The following is a 22,859-nucleotide window of genomic DNA, read 5'->3' as shown; positions in this document are numbered from 1 at the left end:
AACATAGTATGTACTTGATTGCTTTATTTCTGCAGCCGTTAGTACAATAATTAAGCAATAATGAAATTTTAAAATGCTACGCACATAAAACAGTTGGAAGATCTTACCCACTACATTAAGAAGATCTTACCCACTACAGTAAGAAGATCTTACCCACGTGTTTACATTTCTGGGGAGCAATGGGTGTAATACCATCTATGTATAATCATATCAAAATCCTAAATAAATGATTAATCCAGGTACATTACACAGAATAATAAAAAATGTGCGTTTACTCACAAACACAATGCACATTTGTCTTTGTTTACAAATTAAATTGTTATATCTTGGAGTTTTTGGTTTTTTATAGTGGGTTGTTTGTTGGCAGATGCTGTCAATTTCCCTCTCCATACAACCACAATCATGTGGAAAAGTCTTTATACCCCACCCTTCACATTAATCAAACATAAAAACCCCAACACTCCTATCTAACAATGTCAGATACCATATTTAGAGAGTGCTAGCTTTATAAAAGAGGGATAGGATGGCCTGACCACTAATGGATTTTTGAACTTCAGTCATCCAGAGGTAAATATGCTTTCAAGAAACTAATTTTGTGATGTAACTGTATATTAAAACTGCTTAATGGATTACAGTCCAGAATGATTGTGTGAAGCAAATAGAACATGCTTGTATGATATTTATTTAAGGTTAAAACATATATTTTGTTTATTAAAATAACTAATTGTTCCCAAACTACTAACTACCTCACTTTTCAAACCTATTTCTATTTTATAAGTAATTGTTGAATTGTATTATTCCAGAGATACATCAGCATTCATTCTTGCTAGGAAGGTGAAAAAGAAGGTATGAACTTGCTTGGTCTTACCAGTGTGAATGTTTTTTTTCACTACCTGATCACTGCCACTGCCTAAAAGCAGAGAAGATGCTGAGAGGAAAAAATATGCTAATAATTACATTTACATTTTCAGCATTTAGCAGACGCTTTTATCCAAAGCGACTTACACAATGAGCAATTGAGGGTTAAGGGCCTTGCTCAGCAGTGGCAACTTGGTGGCGGCAGGGCTTGAACCGGCAACCTTCTGTTTACTAGTCCAGTACCTTAACCACTGAGCTATCACTGGCTCTAATTATCATTATAGACTAAAATATTTGAACGATGTGAACACAGAAAGAAAGGGTGGTGAAAACGTAATAGATTTACTTGCTGTATGGGTGGCTATGTGGGGGCCTAAAGTTTGAGATCACTAGAAAAATGCTTCTATTTTGCATTGTCTTAAATGTATTAGATTAGATATTAGATTGTTTTCATTACAAATCTCAAACCTCAAAGCTTTGCAACATCATCTACATCACCTGATTTAAACCCAATTAAGCATTTATGTGGGCAGTTGGAAAAAGTCAATCATTGAGAAATTTCAAAAGATGTTTTTTCAAAATTTTGTGAAACCATGTTGGAATAGCATAAGTTATTGGCTTTTGCACAAACTTGTGGAGTCCATATCTGCTCAAGTGTATGTTGTCATTACAGAGGGAAGTTTTAAAATTCAAGTAATTTTTTACATTATTGCTATGATGATTACATAATTTGCCATAAACATGGTATACAATTAAAGAAAATGCAAAATAGAATACGACTTTTAGTGCTCATTTCACATATAACTAAAGCACATCTCTGATTGACAGATTAAAAGATGGGCGATGCTCAGATGGCGGAGTTTGGGGCTGCAGCTTCATATCTAAGAAAGTCGGATAGGGAGCGTCTAGAGGCTCAGACTCGCCCATTTGATATGAAGAAGGAATGTTTTGTCCCTGATCCAGAGGAAGAATTTGTGAAAGGAACAATTGCCAGTCGTGATGGAGACAAAGTCACATGCCAGACTGAGAAAGGAAAGGTATTTACCAAAAGGCGTCTTTGTTAAAACATTATATACACTGATTTTCTTTTCAACTTGAGAAAGTTTAGCAAACACTGTTGGGGAAATATTTGAAGAAAATAGTGTATAAACATGTGATTTATATTGCACTTTTAGGAACATTTAATCACTATGAAATACTCTTCTATCCACAGACTGTAACAGTCAAGGAATCAGAGGTTCATCCTCAGAACCCACCAAAGTTTGATAAAATTGAGGACATGGCCATGTTTACTTTCCTGCATGAGCCTGCTGTGCTGTTTAACCTCAAAGAGCGTTATGCAGCCTGGATGATCTACGTGAGTTGGTTGTGTAAAAAATACTCATATGTTGTATAAAAATAGTAAGTCAATAGTAAGTTTCTTTCGCTGCAGACCTACTCTGGACTCTTTTGTGTAACTGTCAACCCCTACAAGTGGCTGCCAGTGTACAACCAAGAAGTTGTCGTTGCTTACAGGGGCAAGAAGAGGAGTGAAGCTCCTCCTCACATCTTCTCTATTTCTGATAATGCCTACCAGTACATGCTGGCAGGTAATCAAATCTGACAGTTCAGTGTTTCAAGATAACAGTGAATTTAGTGACAGCCATTTAGTAACATTATTTTTGCATAAATCCTTTGTATTTAAACCAGTTTCATATGTTATATGACATTTTTTTTAGACAGGGAAAATCAGTCTATCCTTATCACGTAAGCTTTATTTTATCATTCTGTTTAAAAAAAAAAAAATTTCTATTCCTTTTTAATTTAACTGATTAAAAACAAGCTTTTCTTTGTAGTGGAGAATCCGGTGCTGGGAAGACTGTAAACACCAAAAGAGTCATTCAGTACTTTGCCAGCATCGCTGCTGGTAGTTTCAAAAGGGATCCTAATGATAAGAAGGTGAACTAAACTGTTTGTTGCACTGCTTAATTGAAATACATAAATTTACTGAATGTGTGTATTTATTTACATGACTTTTTAATTTCCCAGTGTTTACTAAACATACAATCTATATTTAGGGTACCCTGGAGGATCAAATCATCCAGTGTAATCCTGCTTTAGAGGCTTTCGGTAATGCCAAGACCATAAGAAATGACAACTCCTCTCGTTTTGTAAGTACATGTTGTTGGCAGTGATGTCAGCTATACCTAAACCTTTATTTATGCTCTTCTGAATTAATCACTGAATTAATGAATTAATCATGGCTATGGCCTTCATTAATTTTGACACTTTATATAATCATAATTTAAATATTTCTTTTTTATAGGGCAAGTTCATTCGAATTCACTTTGGTGCTACTGGAAAGCTTGCCTCTGCCGATATTGAGACTTGTATGAACCTTCATTCTGTTTGCATGTTTGTTCATCTTTTTGTATTTTAACACATGAAAACAAAGTACTTTTTGTTATTGTGTATATTTGTTTCTCCATGTAATACAGATCTGCTAGAGAAATCACGTGTGACCTTCCAGCTCAGAGCTGAAAGAGACTACCATATCTTCTACCAGATCTTGTCTCAGAAGAAACCTGAGCTGCTAGGTCAGTAAGAAATGTAAAAAAATAATTGGTTAATTGGAAAATCAGTATTTTTATACATTTTGGGACACAATACACAGTGGTTTCAGAAAGTATTCAGACCCATTGAGCACTTTTTGTGCACTTTTAATGTGTTGGATTTGATTTTAAATAGGTATTATTGTAGTTTTTAGTCATCACACTTAATCTACACTTGATCACCCATCATGATGAGGGGAAAACATTATTCTTGAGATGTGTCTAAAACTAAGTTGGAATCAACCTGTTGCAATTTTAATTGAATAAACAAAGTTTTTAAAGGCACACACCTTGGTCTGGACCTGCCCAGAATGGACAAAAATCAAGTCATAAAGTCAAAGGAACTGTCAGTAGATCTTTGCGATCAAATTATGGCAAGGTGTTAAACAGGGCAATTTTTAAAACAAAATCTAAGTCTTTGACCACTGTGGCCTCAATAATTTTAAATACAGAATTACGATTAATCTCAGACCAGTCTGGTCAAATTGGACATCTAGGCAAAAAGAGCTTTGGTCATGGAGGTAAGTAAGAATCTATTGGACATTCTAAAAGAACTTTAATAGTCCTGTGAAAAGATGGATAGCCTGTTGGAAGGACGACCATCTCTGCAGCACCCTATGAATCAGACCTTTATGGGAAGATAAGAGCCATTGTAGAGTAAAAGGCACATGGCAGCCCACAATTTGTTAACTGGCATATAAAGAACACTTAAATGTTCTTAAATGTAAAGAGCTTTAAAATTCTCTCCAGTAAAATGAAAACTGAACTCTTTGGGCAGACCAGTAAACATTATGTCTGGCAAAAAAGCAGGCACTACACATAACCTGGTTAATACCTTGATCAAGGTGTGGTGGCAGCATCATGCTGTGGGGATGCTTTTTAGCAGCATAGACAGCGAGACTGGTAACAATTAAGGAATGGATGAATGTTACCAAATACAGGAACATCCTTGCAGATAACTACCTCTAGAGCACATAAACTCAGACTGGACTAATGGTTCACCCTTTAACATGACACTGACACTGAAGTGGCTTTGGAGTGGCCCAAGCTGTGGGGATACCTAAAAATGGCACTTCACAGGTGTTCACTTTCGGTGATGGAGTTTGAGAAGATCTGCCATGAAAAATTTTATAAATTTGCCTAAAGGCATGCAAAGACTGTGGAGCAGTGGCGGCTGCTGGTCTTTCAAAGAGGGGAAGCTCATTGTCGGCTTACATCATAAAATTTGTCAATTTATTTATACATAAATTCTGCCCTCCGTTCCTTTTCAAGAAAATGGCCTGTGATCCTATCGTACCAAGTAGGCGTCTTTTCCAGGGACTTGACCAGTGTCCTCTCAATGGCCAGCAAATAGCTGTCAATCAAAACGGGATTGAGCCTTTCGACTGATCCTCCAATCATCTTGCAGAAGCTCCGCGTCCAGACCCATTTATCCAATGACCGGCGAGTTTCAAAGCAATGAAAAAAACCGTTCCATGCAGTCCCGTTGAAGTGAATAGACACTCAGCTTCTACGGCCAAATGCATTGACGCTACGGGAATGTATGAGAAGTGAACAAAATCGAGTCAGTCGATTTGTGATAAGTAGCTGATTCTGAACGAACTCGTCTTCGAGATGAACGTGTTCTAACGCATTTGTAGTCAATGAAATGTTAACACAACGGTACATATTTGACCATTTAATTTTTGACATTTTAGGTGAAGCTGAGCTTCCCTTGCGGTCTTAGAGAAATCGCCACTGCTGTGGAGGCATATCCAAGACCATTTATAGCCAAAATTGCTGTCAGAGAGGATTCTATAAAGTATTGAAGTAATGAATACTGAAAACTTTTTTTTATTTTAAACTAATCTAATCTAACTAAAAAGAGAGTAGAGATTGACGAGTAAATGCCAGTCTAGTGAAAATTCACAACAAAGTACACCCCTTCTGCTTAAAAATTCAAAAGGGTCCTAACACTTTCTGAATCTATGGTAAGTATGCATACTTTATTTACAACATATCTGATAAATAATACGTATTTCCTCTTTCACAGAAATGCTGCTTATTACTGCTAACCCATATGACTACGCCTACATCTCCCAAGGAGAGACTCAAGTGGCCTCAATTATTGATGCAGATGAGTTGATGGCTACTGATGTGTGTAACAACAAAGTTCTATGTTGTAAAATGTTTCTAAAATGTGCTCAAGGGGGTTTCAATTTTGTAGGAGCATGATGTAAAAATATTGTAAGTAAACTGTAATCAGAAGTTGGGAAATCAGGCGCCCAGGTGGCGCAGCGGGATATTCCGCTAGCACACCAACGCAGAGATTCTAAACTTCTCGGTTCGAAACTCGCCGTTGCCACTGGTCGGCTGGGCACCATCTGGCGGGCACAATTGGCAGTGCCTGCAGCAGATACTAATTGGCCACCGTATCTGCAGGGTGGGATCTTCATATGCTGTGTAAGGACCCTGACTGGCGAAAGAAACGCCTGTGCAGAATGCGGGGGCGAGAAGAGGAGGGCTGTGCACGTGTCGGAAGAGGTGTGTACAGCAACGTGCTCTCCTTGGATGCAATCGGGTATCACTCAGCAGCGGAAGACTAATTGAGTGCGCTAAATGGGGAGGAAAATGGGGAGAAAATGCATAAAAAAATGTTGGGAAATCACAGATGGTTAACATGCTTTTATATATTTTCTACTCTAGGAGGCTTTTGATGTGCTGGGCTTTACACAAGAAGAGAAGAACAGCATTTACAAGCTAATTGGTGCCATTATGCACTATGGCAACATGAAGTTCAAGCAAAAGCAGAGAGAGGAGCAGGCTGAGGCTGATAGCACTGAAGGTGTGTGTTAGTACCTCATAGAAATGCTCTCTCTCTCATGTGTGTGATTAACAAATTGGAAATTATTTGTTACAGATGCTGACAAAGCAGCTTATCTAATGGGTCTAAACTCTGCCGATCTCATTAAGTCCCTTTGCCACCCAAGAGTCAAAGTGGGAAATGAGTGGGTCACCAAAGGGCAAAATGTTCAGCAGGTCAGAAAATGCATGGCATGACACAGATTAAATGCAGTCCAAAGTATCATATTATTTTTTATATATTAAAAAACATATTCCCTATTTTTAGGTGTATTATGCAACTGGTGCACTGTCTAAGGCAGTCTATGAGAAAATGTTTCTTTGGATGGTTGTCAGAATTAACCAATCATTGGACACCAAGCAGCCTCGCCAGTACTTCATTGGTGTGCTGGACATTGCTGGCTTTGAGATCTTTGATGTATGTTTCCTATACAAATAATTTGCTTTTGTAACACCAAAGATCACTGGATTTAGAATTCATCAGAAAAAAAATAATGAATGTATATTTTTCTAGTTCAACACCTTTGAGCAGCTGTGCATCAACTTCACTAATGAGAAGTTGCAGCAGTTCTTTAACCACCACATGTTTGTGCTGGAACAAGAAGAGTACAAGAAAGAGGGCATTGAGTGGGAGTTTATTGATTTCGGCATGGACTTACAGGCTTGTATCGATTTAATTGAAAAGGTTGGTTAGATGTTTATCAAACGCTTATGACAGCTAGTTGAGAAATACAGCATTTATTTTGTTACAGCTATTTGTGTATCCTTTTTTTCGAAGCCCATGGGTATCATGTCCATCCTTGAAGAGGAGTGCATGTTCCCCAAGGCCAGTGATGCTACATTCAAAGCTAAGCTTTATGACAACCACTTGGGCAAATCTGCTAACTTCCAGAAGCCCAGGATTGTGAAGGGTAAACCAGAGGCTCATTTTGCCCTGGTTCATTATGCTGGCACTGTCGACTACAACATTAACAACTGGCTGGTAAAGAACAAGGATCCCCTCAATGAAACTGCTGTGGGGCTGTACCAGAAATCCACCATGAAACTACTGTCAAACCTGTTTATAAATTATGCTGGTGCTGACTCAGGTGAGTTGACTTAGCATACTGAGGAATGTCTTACATCATCCTACAAACAAACGGTTAAGCTTTAGGCTTGGATTTTATGTGACAAATGTGTTTAATTAACATGCAGTTTGTTATAATATCAGTGACAGAGGGAACTGGAGGTGAAAAAAAAAAGGAAAAGAAGAAAAAAGGTTCTTCTTTTCAGACTGTGTCTGCCCTTCATAGGGTAAGAAAACAAATGATATAAATCTTAAAAACTATGTATTGATGAAGATTTTAACTAAAAGTGACAATAAATATATAATGTGAAATGAAACTGTCAAATCCAATATATTGGCATAGTACTACATATTGCATTTATTTCTTTTATTTTTCGTCAACCACTTTATCCAGGTCAGGGTTGCCGCAGATACAGTTTTACCAGGAAAGAATGGACAGGGCAACAATCTGTTACTGGGCTTCGGCTACAACCACCCCCCTCCCACCCCAACCCACATTTGTGTAGATAATAATAATAATAATAATAATAAGTTACACTTATATAGCGCCTTTCACAAAAACCCAAGGTCGCTTTACAAACAAAAATAACAAAAAATAACAATCACACCAAAATAGCAGGGGAGGAAGGGGAAAAGTGCAGAGAAAAGAGATGGGTTTTTAGTAAAGTTTTAAATTTGGATAGAGAAGTAGTAGACCGTAACGAGGATGGAAGAGAGTTCCAAAGCGCAGGGGCAGCAACACTGAAAGATCGGCCACCCATGGTGCTCAGTCTGAACCTGGGGACCACTAGGAGACCGGCATCTGATGACCTTAGGTTACGGGATGGATTGTAAAATTTTAGGAGGTCTGAAAGATAACGAGGACCCAACCCATGGAGTGCCTTATAGGTGAGAAGTATAATTTTGTACTGTATGCGCATGGTAATGGGCAGCCAGTGAAGCTGCTCCAGGACTGGGGTGATGTGATCAAACTTCTTTGTATGGGTTAAGATCCGTGCAGCAGAATTCTGGACTATTTGCAAGGGGCGTATAGATTTAGAGGGAAGCCCATGGAGCAAAGAATTGCAATAGTCCAGCCGAGAAGTCACAAAGGCATGGACCAGCGTCTCAGCTGCCGCAGAGGATAGTAGAGGGCGGATACGCGCGATGTTGCGGAGATGGAAGAATGCAGACCTGGATAGAGATTTTATGTGCGGTTCAAAACACAGAAGGGGATCAAACAGAACACCGAGATTGCGGACAGTGTCTGAGGGTGTGATTATGATGTCATTGATAGAAAGGACAATAGATGTCTGTCTGGTCAATAGCACTGTATACAATGCAAACACTACACCACCCAAACGTGCATATAAATATTCAAGAAAGGTACACTGTATGGCCAAAAGTTTTTTGGACACAAAATTTGTGTCAAGCGTGACTGTGGGAGTGTGGGCCCATTTAGTCAATAGAGCATTTGTGTGGTCAGGCGCTGATGTTGGACAAGAAAGCCTGGTCATCTACTCTTCACAAAGTTTAAAACATGTTGATGCATATAGGACACAACAACAGCAAACCCTGTAGCGAGAACAGTGTAAAACATTGAGGTTAGATTACCAACTATGAACTGAGCAACGTTACTTAAATGCCTTACCATTTTTTTATTCATTTCCTTATATGGATTATATCTGCAGGAGAATTTGAACAAGCTGATGACCAACCTTAGATCGACTCATCCTCACTTTGTGCGCTGCATTATCCCCAATGAGACCAAGACTCCTGGGGCCATGGATAATCCTCTTGTGATGCACCAGCTGCGCTGTAACGGTGTGCTGGAAGGCATCAGAATCTGCAGAAAGGGATTCCCCAACAGGATCCTGTATGGTGATTTTAAACAGAGGTACAATCAAATTAATTTGCTAGATACTTACAAAAAAATACGATAAGAGTGTTAATCAGGTTTAATTATTTTAGAGACAATATGGCATACAGATTGTACAGTCCACTATAGATCTACGATAATTCACTGATTGATTAATTCGCCTGGCTGAAAAATCACAGCCCTTCTTCCTGTGAGGTGACAGCTCTACCCACTGTGCCACCTTGCAGCCCATATTACATATTACATATTTATGTTTTTAAATTTTTTTTTACAGATATCGCATTTTAAATCCTGCTGCTATTCCTGAAGGACAGTTCATTGACAGTAGAAAAGGAGCTGAGAAACTGTTGGCTTCCTTGGACATTGACCATAATCAGTACAAGTTTGGACATACTAAGGTTCAGTGCTATGTTTAATATTAAAATTTATTTTTAAATGATGCAGCTGATTTTAGTAGGTAAAATTGTATCTTTCATTATTTTTGAAGGTGTTCTTTAAAGCTGGTCTTTTGGGTACCCTTGAAGAGATGAGAGATGATCGTCTTGCTCTAATCATAACACGTTTCCAGGCTTGTGCTCGAGGTCTTCTCTCAAGAATTGAGTTCCAGAAAATAGTTGAGCGCAGGTAAACTATACACTGTTGTAAATCTTTTTCACAAACTCACATAATACACATTCTCAATACATACAACATGTATACTGTATACACATATTTTGTAAAATGCATAAGCAAAGATGGGGTGTTGGCATCACTGTGTTCCAAACTTCATGAGAGAATTGCATAGGTGTGTATATACACAATTCTCCAAATTTACCATGGTGTTTACATTACAGGGATGCTTTACTTGTAATCCAGTGGAATGTACGGGCTTTCATGGGTGTCAAGAATTGGCCCTGGATGAAACTCTACTTCAAGATCAAACCTCTGTTAAGATCAGCTGAGGCAGAGAAAGAGATGGCCAACATGAAGGAAGAATTCCTGAAGCTAAAAGAAGCCTATGCTAAATCTGAAGCCCGAAGAAAGGAGCTTGAAGAAAAAATGGTCACTCTTCTCCAAGAGAAAAATGACCTGCAACTCCAAGTCCAGGCTGTAAGTTTACAAAAATAAATATGCATTGTATTTTAATATTTTAAGATTTTGATGGCTCAGACATTTATATTATATTATAATGTATACTCAAACAGGAACAAGACAATCTATGTGATGCTGAGGAGCGATGTGAAGGTCTGATTAAGAATAAGATCCAACTTGAAGCTAAATGCAAAGAGTTGACTGAGAGACTGGAGGATGAAGAGGAAATGAATGCTGAGTTGGTTGCTAAAAAGAGAAAGCTGGAGGATGAATGCTCTGAGCTTAAGAAAGACATTGATGATCTGGAGCTTACTCTAGCCAAAGTGGAGAAAGAGAAGCATGCCACTGAGAACAAGGTATTTCATTTCACAAAAATACAATGGTCATTTTATGACTTTTGTTTATTTTGATGGGAGTACTGAAGATGCTTTATTTGTTAGGTTAAAAACCTGACTGAGGAGATGGCAGCTCTGGATGAAATCATTGCTAAGCTAACCAAGGAGAAGAAAGCTCTCCAGGAGGCTCACCAGCAAACACTGGATGATCTGCAGAGTGAAGAGGACAAATGCAACACACTGACCAAAGCCAAAGCTAAGCTGGAGCAGCAAGTTGATGATGTCAGTGAATATTCTATGCTTGCACTGATATTGTGAAAGCATTTGTAAAAGTTTGTTAAGTTTGTTATGTTGATACTGTTTATACAGCTTGAAGGATCCCTGGAGCAGGAAAAGAAGCTGCGCATGGATCTTGAGAGAGCAAAAAGAAAACTTGAAGGGGACCTAAAATTGGCCCAGGAGAATATCATGGATCTAGAAAATGACAGGCAACAATTGGAAGAAAGATTAAAAAAGTAAAAATAATAAGAATTGTTAGATAATATTTGCCATCATTTCCTATCGAAATTATTCTGCTATCAGTCCTCAATCCCTCATGGCTACTCTGGAACACTCAAACTTTACCAGTATTACTTCTGTATGCTTACTGGTGGAGGCTGTCTCACTTTACCATCAATCGATCGCATCTGCCATTGAGGTCCTAGCTCCGGTGAAAACCAGGTATGTTCCACGGTCCCACTCCTCTCCCTGGTTCTCCCCGGAACTACGTGTATTAAAAACTACTGGTAGACGGTTAGAGCGTCTATACAGGAAAACCAGGTCATCCGTGCATTCCATTGCTTTTTCTGCTCACCTAGACAAATATAAAGCGGCACTTAATGCTGCTCGAACTACTTACCTTACTGATAAATTTAAGATAGCAGGACAAGACCCCTCTCACTTATTTTCTACTGTCAAGAGGCTACTGCATCCCCCATCTGACTCTTCTCCCGCTTCACGGGAGCTTTGTAATTCTTTTTTGACATTTTTTGAGGATAAGGTCTCTACTATTTATAAGACTTTATCAAATTCTACAAATCAAACTCCGTTTACTGTTCCTTCACTCTCTTCTCCTAGTTCTCTGTCATCTTTCACTGCTGTCGATTCTTCTGCTATTTTAAAGATCTTGGCCGCTTCAAAGCCCACTACCTCATTTCTTGACCCCGCTCCTACTTATCTTCTGAAATCCTGTGACTCGCTCTTAGCTGCTCCTATCTGTCATCTTGTCAATCTCTCACTCTCTTCTGGTTCTGTCCCTTCTGATCTTAAAACTGCCGCTGTCACTCCCATCCTAAAGAAACCGGGTCTGGACAGATCTGTGTTAAACAACTTCAGACCAATCTCGAATCCTCCATTCCTTTCTAAGGTTCTCGAAAAAGTCGTAGCTTCTCAGCTTCTTGACTTTATGAGCACAAATAATCTATTTGAAACTTTCCAGTCAGGTTTTCGTTCCCAACACAGTTCTGAGACTGCTCTACTCTATGTGCTGAACGATCTAATACGTTCCTCGGACTCTGGTTTTGTCTCGTCTCTTCTTCTTCTAGATCTCTCTGCTGCCTTCGATACGGTTAACCACAACATCCTTCTGTCTCGTCTGTCTGATATTGGGATTTCTGGCATTGTACTCTCCTGGTTCAAATCCTATCTATCTGACAGGCATTTTTTCATTCGCTTGGGTAATCATGTTTCCGACACTGCTTTGGTGAAACAAGGGGTACCGCAAGGCTCTGTACTGGGGCCTCTTCTTTTCATTATTTATATCATTCCACTTGGTTCCATCATACGCAGACATGGTCTTAACTTTCACTGCTACGCAGACGATACCCAACTCTACCTTGCCTTCAAACCATCCATCTCTTTTCCTCCCGCCTCGCTCACCTTGTGTATCCAGGAACTTCAATCCTGGCTGCATTCAAATTTCTTGCTGCTTAATCCCCTTAAGACTGAGCTTCTTTACGTGGGCACTAAAACTTCACTTTCCTCTTTCACAAACTCTCCCCTCCTCATTGGGAATGTTTCCATCACACCTTCCAGCTGTGTACGCAATCTTGGTGTTCTGTTTGACCCTCTGCTTTCATTCGGTCCTCATGTGAAATCACTATCCAAATCAGCCTTCCTTCAGCTTCGCAATATTACTCGTCTCCGTCCATATCTTTCATTTGAGGTGGCGGAAACACTGATACACGCTTTTGTCACCAGCCGTTTGGACTACTGCAATTCCTTATTGCACGGACTTCCCGCCAAAACCCTCCGTCCCCTGCAAACCATACAAAATGCAGCTGCTCGGGTCCTGACATTTACCCGAAAGTTTGACCACATCACCCCTGTTTTGGAAGAACTACATTGGCTGCCAATTTCCATGCGCATTAAATATAAAATTCTGGTCATGACTTTTAAAGCACTTCATGGTCTCGCTCCCGCCTATCTTACTAAACTCCTCACACGCCACACACCATCACGCAGACTAAGGTCATCAGACAAAAATCAGCTCTCTGTTCCTAGATTTAGGATGTCCACTATGGGTGGCAGGTCCTTCAGCGTTGCCGCCCCAACACTCTGGAACTCTCTGCCCTCGACTCTTCGCTCTATTTCTTCTCTTTCTGCTTTCAAGGTGTCTCTAAAAACTCATCTCTTCTCACAACATTTTCATTCTACTTCTTGAACTTATATCTCTAACCTATCCTTACACACTGTTGAATTGTTTTTGTTTTGTTTTTGTTTTGTCTTGTTTTGCGTGTTGTCGTTTGTTTTCACTTTTTATACTGTACAGCGACCTTGAGCTTGGTGAAAGGTGCTATATAAGTTGAACTTATTATTATTATTATTATTATTATCATTTTAATATCTTCAAGATCTTTTAAAATTTAATTTTTGCCATAGAAAAGATTTTGAGATCAGTCAGCTCAATAGTAAAATTGAAGATGAGCAAGCAATGGCATCTCAGCTCCAGAAGAAGCTTAAAGAGCTTCAGGTAAATCATATGATAAAGATAATTTCCAATTGTATTAAATAAGAATTTTTGCATTAAGCTTTATTTAAAACATGGTAGGCCCGTATTGAAGAACTTGAGGAAGAGCTGGAGGCTGAGAGAGCTGCCCGTGCCAAAGTTGAAAAACAACGGGCAGACTTGGCGAGAGAACTGGAAGAGATCAGTGAGAGGCTTGAGGAGGCTGGTGGTGCAACCGCTGCCCAGATTGAGATGAACAAGAAGAGAGAGGCTGAGTTCCAGAAACTGCGCAGAGACCTTGAAGAGGCCACTCTGCAACATGAGGCCACTGCTGCAACTCTGAGAAAGAAACATACTGACAGTGTGGCTGACCTGGGAGAGCAGATCGACAACCTTCAGAGGGTAAAGCAGAAGCTTGAGAAGGAAAAGAGTGAACTGAGACTGGAGCTGGATGATGTGGTCTCCAACATGGAACAGATTGTTAAGTCCAAGGTTAGCACTTTGTTGTGATATTGTAAACTGTTCTGTTTTAGCATATTTATATTACATAACTAATGTTCATTCTGTGGTCTAGGCAAACCTGGAAAAATTATGTAGGACCCTGGAGGATCAGATGAGTGAGTATAGGACAAAGTTTGAGGAAGGACAACGCACCATCAATGATTTAAGCATGCAAAAAGCTAAACTGCAAACTGAAAATGGTAAGCATTAAAAGGGAGCTTTTTTGCTATTACTGTATATACATACTACAAACTCTGCAGTTAATCTACAGTTGTGGCTGACATTATTGGCACCCTTGATTGTTTAGTGTTAAAGGCAACAATGACAGACTCCAAATACCTTTGTAGCCATCTGTGAGCTTCTTGCATCTGTCTGCTAATGGTTTCGTTCACTCTTCCACTGCAATTCTCTTAAGCTTTTGAATGTTTGCAGGGTTCCTTTTTCTACTAGCAGATTTAAAGTCTTTCCAATTGTCTTTTAATTGGATTGAGATCAGAACTCATTGATGGGAAATTTAAAACCATCTTTTCAAAAGAGCCAAAGAGCTCTAGTTTGGTTTCATCTGTTCATAAAACATTTTAACAGAAGGATTGTGAAGTTCAGTCACTCTTTTTTGTGCCTCTCTTTAAGCAGTGGGGTCCTCCTTGGCCTACGTCTACAAATCACTATTTTTTTCAGTGTGTGGTGTATGGGTCGAACCATGACTAAGATGTCTTAAACTCAGCCTGAAGTTCTTTGGATGTTGTATGTGGTTTCTTGTCACATTTCAAACCATCTTTCGTGGGTTCTTGGATGGCATGGCTCAGTGGGTAGCACTGTCGCCTCATAGCAAGTAGGTCCTGGGTTCAATTCCCAGATGGTGTGGCTTGGGTCCTTTCTGTATAGAGTTTGCATGTTCTCCAAGCATCTGTGTGAGCTTACTCTGGGAGTTCATCTTGATACTGTTTCAAACTGTTGAAGACTGAATGCCAAGGTCTTTCGAAATAGTCTTGTACCCATTAAACTGCTTGTGCTTAGTGATAACAGAATTTCTGGTCTGCTCAGACATAAACAGGTCTCTTTTAAAAGAAAAAACAAAAAATTCATAGGACAATTAAAGTCAGGTAAGCACTGACAAGGTGGGGACAGATGAGTCTTATTTCTCATTAATAACAGGTTAGTCTGATTTTGTACTTTGTTTTAAACTGAACAGATAGTGTCATTAATCATGTCCTAGCATTGTTTAAATTTTGTATCACTTTTTATTTATGTTATTTTGTTATTTTGTGTGTTGTCTTCTTCTGTATCAAATATATGAGTATACAAGCAGTCTCAGTATTCCCATTGCAGGGGTGCCAATAATGTCAGTTTTGTTAGCTGTAATTGGCTATTAATCAGAAAGTTAAAGATTCAAGCCTTACTACTTCAAAGCTACCACTGTTTATTGTTTGAGCAAGACTTTTACACCCGCACTTGCTAACTATTAACTACAGTGCCTTGCAAAAGTATTCAGCCCCCTTGAACTTTTCAACCTTTTGCCACATTTCAGGCTTCAAACATAACGATATGAAATTGTAATTTTTTGTGAAGAATCAACAACAAGCGGGACACAATCGTGAAGTGGAACGAAATTTATTGGATATTTTAAACTTTTTTTAGAAATAAAAAACTAAAAAGTGGGGCGTGCAATATTATTCAGCCCCCTTGCGTTAATACTTTGTAGCGCCACCTTTTGCTGCGATTACAGCTGCAAGTCGCTTGGGGTATGTCTCTATCAGTTTTGCACATCGATAGACTGAAATTTTTGCCCATTCTTCCTTGCAAAACAGCTCGAGCTCAGTGAGGTTGGATGGAGAGCGTTTGTGAACAGCAGTTTTCAGCTCTTTCCACAGATTCTCGATGGGATTCAGGTCTGGACTTTGACTTGGCCATTCTAACACCTGGATACGTTTATTTGTGAACCATTCCATTGTAGATTTGGCTTTATGTTTTGGATCATTGTCTTGTTGGAAGATAAATCTCCGTCCCAGTCTCAGGTCTTTTGCAGACTGCAACAGGTTTTCTTCCAGAATGGTCCTGTATTTGGCTCCATCCATCTTCCCATCAATTTTAACCATCTTCCCTGTCCCTGCTGAAGAAAAGCAGGCCCAAACCATGATGCTGCCACCACCATGTTTGACAGTGGGGATGGTGTGTTCAGGGTGATGAGCTGTGTTGCTTTTACGCCAAACATAACGTTTTGCATTGTGGCCAAAAAGTTTGATTTTGGTTTCATCTGACCAGAGCACCTTCTTCCACATGCTTGGTGTGTCTCCCAGGTGACTTTTTATAGATATCTTTGAGAAATGGCTTTCTTCTTGCCACTCTTCCATAAAGGCCAGATTTGTGCAGTGTACGACTTATTGTGTCCTATGGACAGAGTCTCCCACCTCAGCTGTAGATCTCTGCAGTTTATTCAGAGTGATCATGGGCCTCTTGGCTGCATCTCTGATCAGTCTTCTCCTTGTTTGAGCTGACAGTTTAGAGGGACGGCCGGGTCTTGGTAGATTTGCAGTGGTCTGATACTCCTTCCATTTCAATATGATTGCTTGCACAGTGCTCCTTGAGATGTTTAAAGCTTGGGAAATCTTTTTGTATCCAAATCCGGCTTTAAACTTCTCCACAACAGTATCTCGGACCTGCCTGGTGTGTTCCTTGGTCTTCATGATGCTCTCTGCGCTTTAAACAGAACTCTGAGACTGTCACAGAGCAGGTGCATTTATACGGAGACTTGATTACACACAGGTGGATTCTATTTATCACCATCAGTCATTTAGGTCAACATTGGATCATTCAGAGATCCTCACTGAACTTCTGGAGTGAGTTTGCTGCACTGAAAGTAAAGGGGCTGAATAATATTGCACGCCCCACTTTTTAGTTTTTTATTTCTAAAAAAAGTTTAAAATATCCAATAAATTTCGTTCTACTTCACGATTGTGTCGCACTTGTTATTGATTCTTCACAAAAAATTACAATTTCATATCGTTATGTTTGAAGCCTGAAATGTGGCAAAAGTTTGAAAAGTTCAAGGGGGCTGAATACTTTTGCAAGGCACTGTATCTAAATTTTAAATTAAAAAAATAAAGCATCTGAAAACAAATGTTGTTGTAATAATTAAGGTGAACTTACAAGACAGCTGGAAGAGAAAGATTCCCTGGTCTCTCAGCTAACCAGAGGCAAGCAGTCCTATACCCAACAAATCGATGACCTCAAGAGACAGCTTGAAGAAGAAATAAAAGTATTCTTGCAATTTGCACAATATACTTTTAAAAATAGAGTACAGCTCTAACATGCTGCATTAATAATTTTGTTCAGGCTAAGAATGCCCTGGCACATGCAGTGCAGTCTGCTCGCCATGATTCTGACCTGCTTAGAGAGCAGTATGAAGAGGAGCAGGAGGCCAAGGGTGAACTGCAACGCAGTCTGTCCAAGGCAAATTCTGAGGTGGCTCAGTGGAGAACCAAGTATGAAACTGATGCCATCCAGAGAACAGAAGAGCTGGAGGATGCAAAGTAAGACAAAATACCCCAAAAATAATCCGTTCTAAAGTAGTAGTTTATATTTGGAAAGAAATGGAAATATGGAAAAATAAAATCTCTCTACTCTAAGTTCTAACACAATCAATGTATCTCCCTACAGAAAGAAGCTTGCTCAACGTCTGCAAGAAGCAGAAGAAGCTGTGGAAGCTGTCAATGCCAAGTGCTCCTCCCTGGAGAAGACAAAACACAGACTGCAAAATGAGATTGAAGATCTCATGGTTGATGTGGAAAGATCCAATGCTGCTGCTGCTGCTCTGGACAAAAAGCAAAGAAACTTTGACAAGGTGATTGTTCACTTCATTACAAAGGTGGCTGTCCAATGTTTAAACTTTCCGGGTTGCAATTAGTCTTACTGGTGGAATCCAACAGGTCCTTGCTGAGTGGAAACAGAAATATGAAGAGTCACAAAGTGAGCTAGAGAGTTCCCAAAAAGAGGCAAGGTCTCTAAGCACTGAACTTTTCAAGCTCAAGAACTCCTATGAGGAGTCCCTTGATCATCTGGAGACAATGAAGAGAGAGAACAAAAACCTCCAAGGTACAAAAGGTTCAAAAGATTTAACACATTTGGGAAGTACTAACATACATTAACAAGCTTGTTTTTCTCAATAGAGGAAATTTCTGACCTAACTGAGCAAATTGGTGAAAGTGGAAAGAGCATTCATGAACTGGAGAAAATCCGTAAACAGTTAGAACAGGAAAAGGCTGAAATTCAGGCTGCTCTTGAAGAAGCTGAGGTGTGTAATTTGTAATGTATATTAATAATTCTCAAGTAAAATAAATACATTTTAAATAGTAAAGAATATATGGCTCATTGTGGTTAAATAAATACATTTTATTTAATTAATTACACATTAGTGACTCACATTTTTTCATTGGCTGAACTGTGATCAATTAGGCCTCTCTTGAGCATGAGGAAGGGAAAATCTTGCGAGCACAGCTGGAATTCAACCAGGTGAAAGCTGACATTGAGCGTAAGCTGGCTGAAAAAGACGAGGAGATGGAACAGGCCAAGAGGAATCAGCAAAGAGTTGTGGACACCCTGCAAAGCTCTCTAGAGGCTGAGACACGCAGCAGAAATGAAGCTCTCAGGATTAAGAAGAAAATGGAGGGAGATCTAAACGAGATGGAGATTCAGCTCAGCCAAGCTAATAGGCAGGCTTCAGAAGCTCAGAAACAACTCAAAAGTCTCCATGGACATATGAAGGTATGCCATTGAAAACACCTTTATATGTTTAAGTATTAAGGCTTGAGATTTAGCTTATTATTGTAAAATAAACTGAACATGGCCCACTTTTTGTAGGATATGCAACTGCAGCTGGATGATGCTCTTCGTGGCAATGATGATCTCAAAGAGAACATCGCTATTGTGGAGAGACGCAACAATCTGTTGCAGGCTGAACTGGATGAGCTGAGATCCCTGGTGGAGCAGACCGAAAAAGGCCGGAAACTGGCTGAGCAAGAACTGCTGGATGTCAGTGAGAGGGTTCAGCTACTGCACTCTCAGGTAGTATAGATGATCCTTTCTTAAATACATTAAGGACAACCAAATTTATGTGAATACAGTACAGTATAAACAATATACCACCTATACATTTATTTATACCTGTAGAACACCAGCCTGCTAAATCAGAAGAAGAAGCTAGAGGGAGACACTGCCCAGCTTCAGACTGAGGTGGAAGAAGCTGTCCAAGAGTGCAGGAATGCTGAGGAAAAAGCCAAGAAAGCCATCACTGATGCTGCCATGATGGCAGAGGAGCTGAAGAAGGAACAGGACACCAGTGCTCACTTGGAGCGTATGAAGAAGAACATGGAACAGACCATCAAGGACCTGCAGCACCGTCTGGATGAAGCTGAGCAAATTGCCATGAAGGGTGGCAAAAAGCAGGTCCAGAAACTAGAAGCCAGGGTAAGTATGTGAATTTGCTTCATAAAGTCTAAAAATTTACTTAATATCCTATTTCTTGACAAAAGCATTTTGTATATTATTTTGCAGGTGAGGGAGCTTGAAAATGAGGTTGAGATAGAACAGAGAAAGGCCAGTGAGTCTGTAAAAGGAATCCGCAAATATGAAAGACGGATCAAGGAGCTCACCTACCAGGTTCTTCCTCTTTCCATCAAGTCATTTTTTATTTTAAAAATGTGTAAACTTATAGCCGAGAAAAAGAAAAGGCAATTTGTTATTTACAGACTGAGGAAGACCGCAAGAATTTGGCTCGTCTGCAGGACTTGGTAGACAAACTGCAACTGAAAGTCAAGTCCTACAAGAAAAGTACAGAGGAGGCTGTAAGCGCATCATCTACAACAGATTCATGCCTATTAGCAAGTATCATGCTATGTTTTTTTTTATTTTTTTTAATGTTTTTACATTTGTGTACCCATATTTTTCAGGAGGAGCAGGCCAATGCTCATCTTTCAAGGTTCCGTAAGTTGCAGCATGAATTTGATGAGGCAGAGGAAAGAGCTGATATTGCTGAGTCTCAGGTTAACAAGCTGAGAGCCAAAAGCCGTGATATAAGCTCCAAGGTAAGCGATAAGGCAAACAAAGTGGTCTTTGCTTCATATGTTTAATACCGTGTTTCCCCGAAAATAAGACATCCCCTGAAAATAAGACCTAGTAGAGGTTTTTCTGAATTGCTAAATATAAGGCCTCCCCCGAAAGTAAGACCTAGCAAAGTTTTTGTTTGGACCGTACGCTGTCCCTGCTGTGCTGTACGAGTGTGCTGTGGTGAGCTCCCCCTGGTGGCCGGAAGCCGCCATACAGTACGCTCTGTCCCTGCTGTGCGAGTCTACTGTGATGAGCTCCCCCTGGTGGCCGGAAGCTGCAATACCGTCCCTGCTGTACAAGTGGCTCAGGAACTGCTGTGGGAGATCGTTACAGTCTCCAGACAGTGTGTGGGAGCCAGGTACTTTACAGCCCTTATTTTTTGTGGCCCTGTGTGTGAGTCAGGCAACCAGTGTGTCACTTTGATTCTTTAGGTCTGGTTATGCTGGTTTGTGATGACAACTACTTGACAGTATATAATAAATGTTCATTTTTTTTGTTCAACAATAAATGTGAATTCTTCTTCATGGAAAAATAAGACATCCCCTGAAAATAAGACCTAGCGCATCTTTGGGAGCAAAAATTAATATAAGACACTGTCTTATTTTCGGGGAAACAGGGTAAGTATTGTTGCACTTGATTAAGTTGTTTACTTTGCTATTTTTAAGGTGACAAAATTTTAATTTTGTAAAGCTTTAAAATGATGGCTAAAATGATGATCCTTTAAAAGGTTTCAACTATTTTTACTGTATTGTGGTAATTTAAAACCTTAGTGGTAGTGATATTTTGCTAGACAACTTACTGTTTTTGTTATTGTTGTGTTTTTAACAGAAAGGACATGATGAAGAATGAAGCAGAAGCAATCACTTGGCTCTATTTAAAAGCTTTTGCAATTTAGTCAAGTTCTTATCCTAAACAAACAGCTGTAACAGCTGTAGCTATATAGAATAAAATGAACATGCAATAAATACTGGGCTGCATTGTTTATTTTTTGATAATCCTATATTAGTGTTATTTTTTACAACTGAATATTTGCTTCACATAAAACATTACACAAATGTTATATACATTTTGAACACTGTCAGTACTTTATGCATTTTAACTGATAGCATTATAGCAGCATAAATGAAGTGTCCAATTAATAGTAACACACATATTAAATAATGTGAATAAACAACCAATAAACAAAGGCAGATATTATTATTACTATAGATAATTTTTACATTATGACAAAACTATCATTTAACATTTGTTAGTGTTTGTGTCTGTTTGTGTTTTTATATGACCACTTATGATTTCACATTATAAGTTAAATAACCTAGTTAAAGCCTAATATGTAAATAACTCAGTGAAGAGAACTGTTGATATAATTTTCTATTTAAATAACTGAACATGTGTTTTAATAACAGAGAAACAAATCAGGGACCATAAGCCAATAGGCTAATAAATGTCTCGAAAATAGTTAAAATAGTCATACATTTTTACAGAATCCACAAAAGCCAAGAATTAAAAATTATTAGTAAATGCAACATGCACAAAAACCTTTATGGTTTAACTTGCTAGTACTGCATACCTGGTTAATCCATATTCATGAAAATTTGCAGTGTGAAAAAAAACTTTCTTACAAAATACAGTATTGAAATGTGCAGTGTTTGTTACTAAACCCTGAATCCTTACTAACATTGCCAATCTACACCTCCAACCAAAAATGTAAACATTTCTATAGTAGAACTTGAAAATGAAAAGAAAAAAAAACTCCAAATTGGTTGAACATTTCAGAATTATTAGATACAATGAGAACAAGCAGACATTAGACTTAGATTTTTATCACAATTGCCTGGGTTTTAGGCAATTATGTATAATAAATCATTAACTTTGGCATCCCCCCAATTTTCTCAATCTAGGCGGCAACTGTCATGTGTCCTACATGTGTGCAAGACACATCTCTTCACTTGGAATCTCATTGTGCAGGCGCCATCGATCAGCAGCAAAGACCAGAATTGCAACAGTTATGAGGAAACTCCGTTCAGCCATTATCCCGCCGCTTACAGACACACAGCCAATCCAATCATGTGTCTGTGTAGGCGCCAGGCCGGCCAGCTAATAGCAGAACTGAGACTCTAGAGCTGAAGACCTCAGCACTGTTGGAAATTCATCATTATTTTAAAAAACCATACAGCCTAACTGAGTTTACAGTAAAGGACTTTTAAAAGAACCTGTATAAACATTGATAAAATAAATACAGTCATGCCAAAAAAATACAGTTGGGTCATATAATAGGCCATATTGTGAACATCTTACTGTTGCCCTTAGCTTGCTCAACAGGGTTTTTTGATCTGTTGGTCCTGGATGCTGTAAAGTTGCTTTGAGATGATGTCTATTGTAACAAGCACTATACAAATACATTTGACTTGACACCTCTTCTATTTATTAAATTAATGTGCTTCATCCCCAACAATTGCTAACAGGTGTAATAAATCAATTATATAAAGAAAGTTAAATCCTTCTACTTAGCAGTAACAGTTTAGAGAAGGCCCTTTCTTGTTCCAGAATGACTGTGCCTAGACAAAGACTATAAAGAGACAAAGAAAATCTTGGTTTGAAGAAACCCTAGTGGCCTGCACTGAACAGCTTTGAAATGAACTGAAACATC

The 22,859-nt window shown here is 39.1% G+C and overlaps 1 protein-coding gene across 2 annotated transcripts; it reads left to right on the top strand.

Moving 5' to 3' along the window:
- The first annotated feature begins 1,694 nt into the window (after positions 1–1,694).
- Positions 1,695–21,161, top strand: LOC134309849 (myosin-7-like). Of its 2 annotated transcripts, none has more exons than XM_062991229.1 (37): positions 1,695–1,895; positions 2,072–2,215; positions 2,291–2,447; positions 2,577–2,604; positions 2,694–2,796; positions 2,916–3,008; positions 3,164–3,227; positions 3,336–3,434; positions 5,482–5,585; positions 6,135–6,273; positions 6,349–6,467; positions 6,559–6,708; positions 6,805–6,975; positions 7,069–7,378; positions 7,507–7,583; positions 9,027–9,232; positions 9,489–9,612; positions 9,702–9,838; positions 10,048–10,303; positions 10,399–10,641; positions 10,726–10,902; positions 10,990–11,135; positions 13,540–13,630; positions 13,709–14,098; positions 14,181–14,307; positions 17,245–17,363; positions 17,441–17,637; positions 17,765–17,948; positions 18,034–18,199; positions 18,274–18,398; positions 18,560–18,868; positions 18,965–19,168; positions 19,274–19,570; positions 19,658–19,762; positions 19,852–19,947; positions 20,053–20,187; positions 21,038–21,161. In XM_062991229.1, the coding sequence occupies exons 1-37, from the start codon at positions 1,695–1,697 to the stop codon at positions 21,056–21,058; spliced, it is 5,814 nt and encodes a 1,937-aa protein (XP_062847299.1). In that variant the 3' UTR covers positions 21,059–21,161. The 2 variants fall into 2 exon arrangements, with proteins under 2 accessions (XP_062847299.1, XP_062847298.1); XM_062991228.1 differs by having other exon boundaries at positions 7,501–7,583.
- The last annotated feature ends 1,698 nt before the right edge of the window (positions 21,162–22,859 follow it).

The sequence above is a fragment of the Trichomycterus rosablanca genome, chromosome 3 (assembly GCF_030014385.1).
Source record: "Trichomycterus rosablanca isolate fTriRos1 chromosome 3, fTriRos1.hap1, whole genome shotgun sequence".
NCBI lineage: Eukaryota > Metazoa > Chordata > Actinopteri > Siluriformes > Trichomycteridae > Trichomycterus > Trichomycterus rosablanca.
The sequence above is the reverse complement of the archived record's forward strand: the minus strand, read 5'-3'. Positions and strand labels throughout refer to the sequence as shown.

Bases quoted from the DNA above. Each gene is read 5' to 3' on its own strand.
- LOC134309849 (XM_062991228.1), top strand. From the start codon at position 1,695: ATGGGCGATGCTCAGATGGCGGAGTTTGGGGCTGCAGCTTCATATCTA. The intron at 3,009-3,163 runs GTAAGTACATGT...TCTTTTTTATAG, and splicing joins ATGACAACTCCTCTCGTTTT to GGCAAGTTCATTCGAATTCA. The intron at 14,308-17,244 runs GTAAGCATTAAA...GTAATAATTAAG, and splicing joins TAAACTGCAAACTGAAAATG to GTGAACTTACAAGACAGCTG.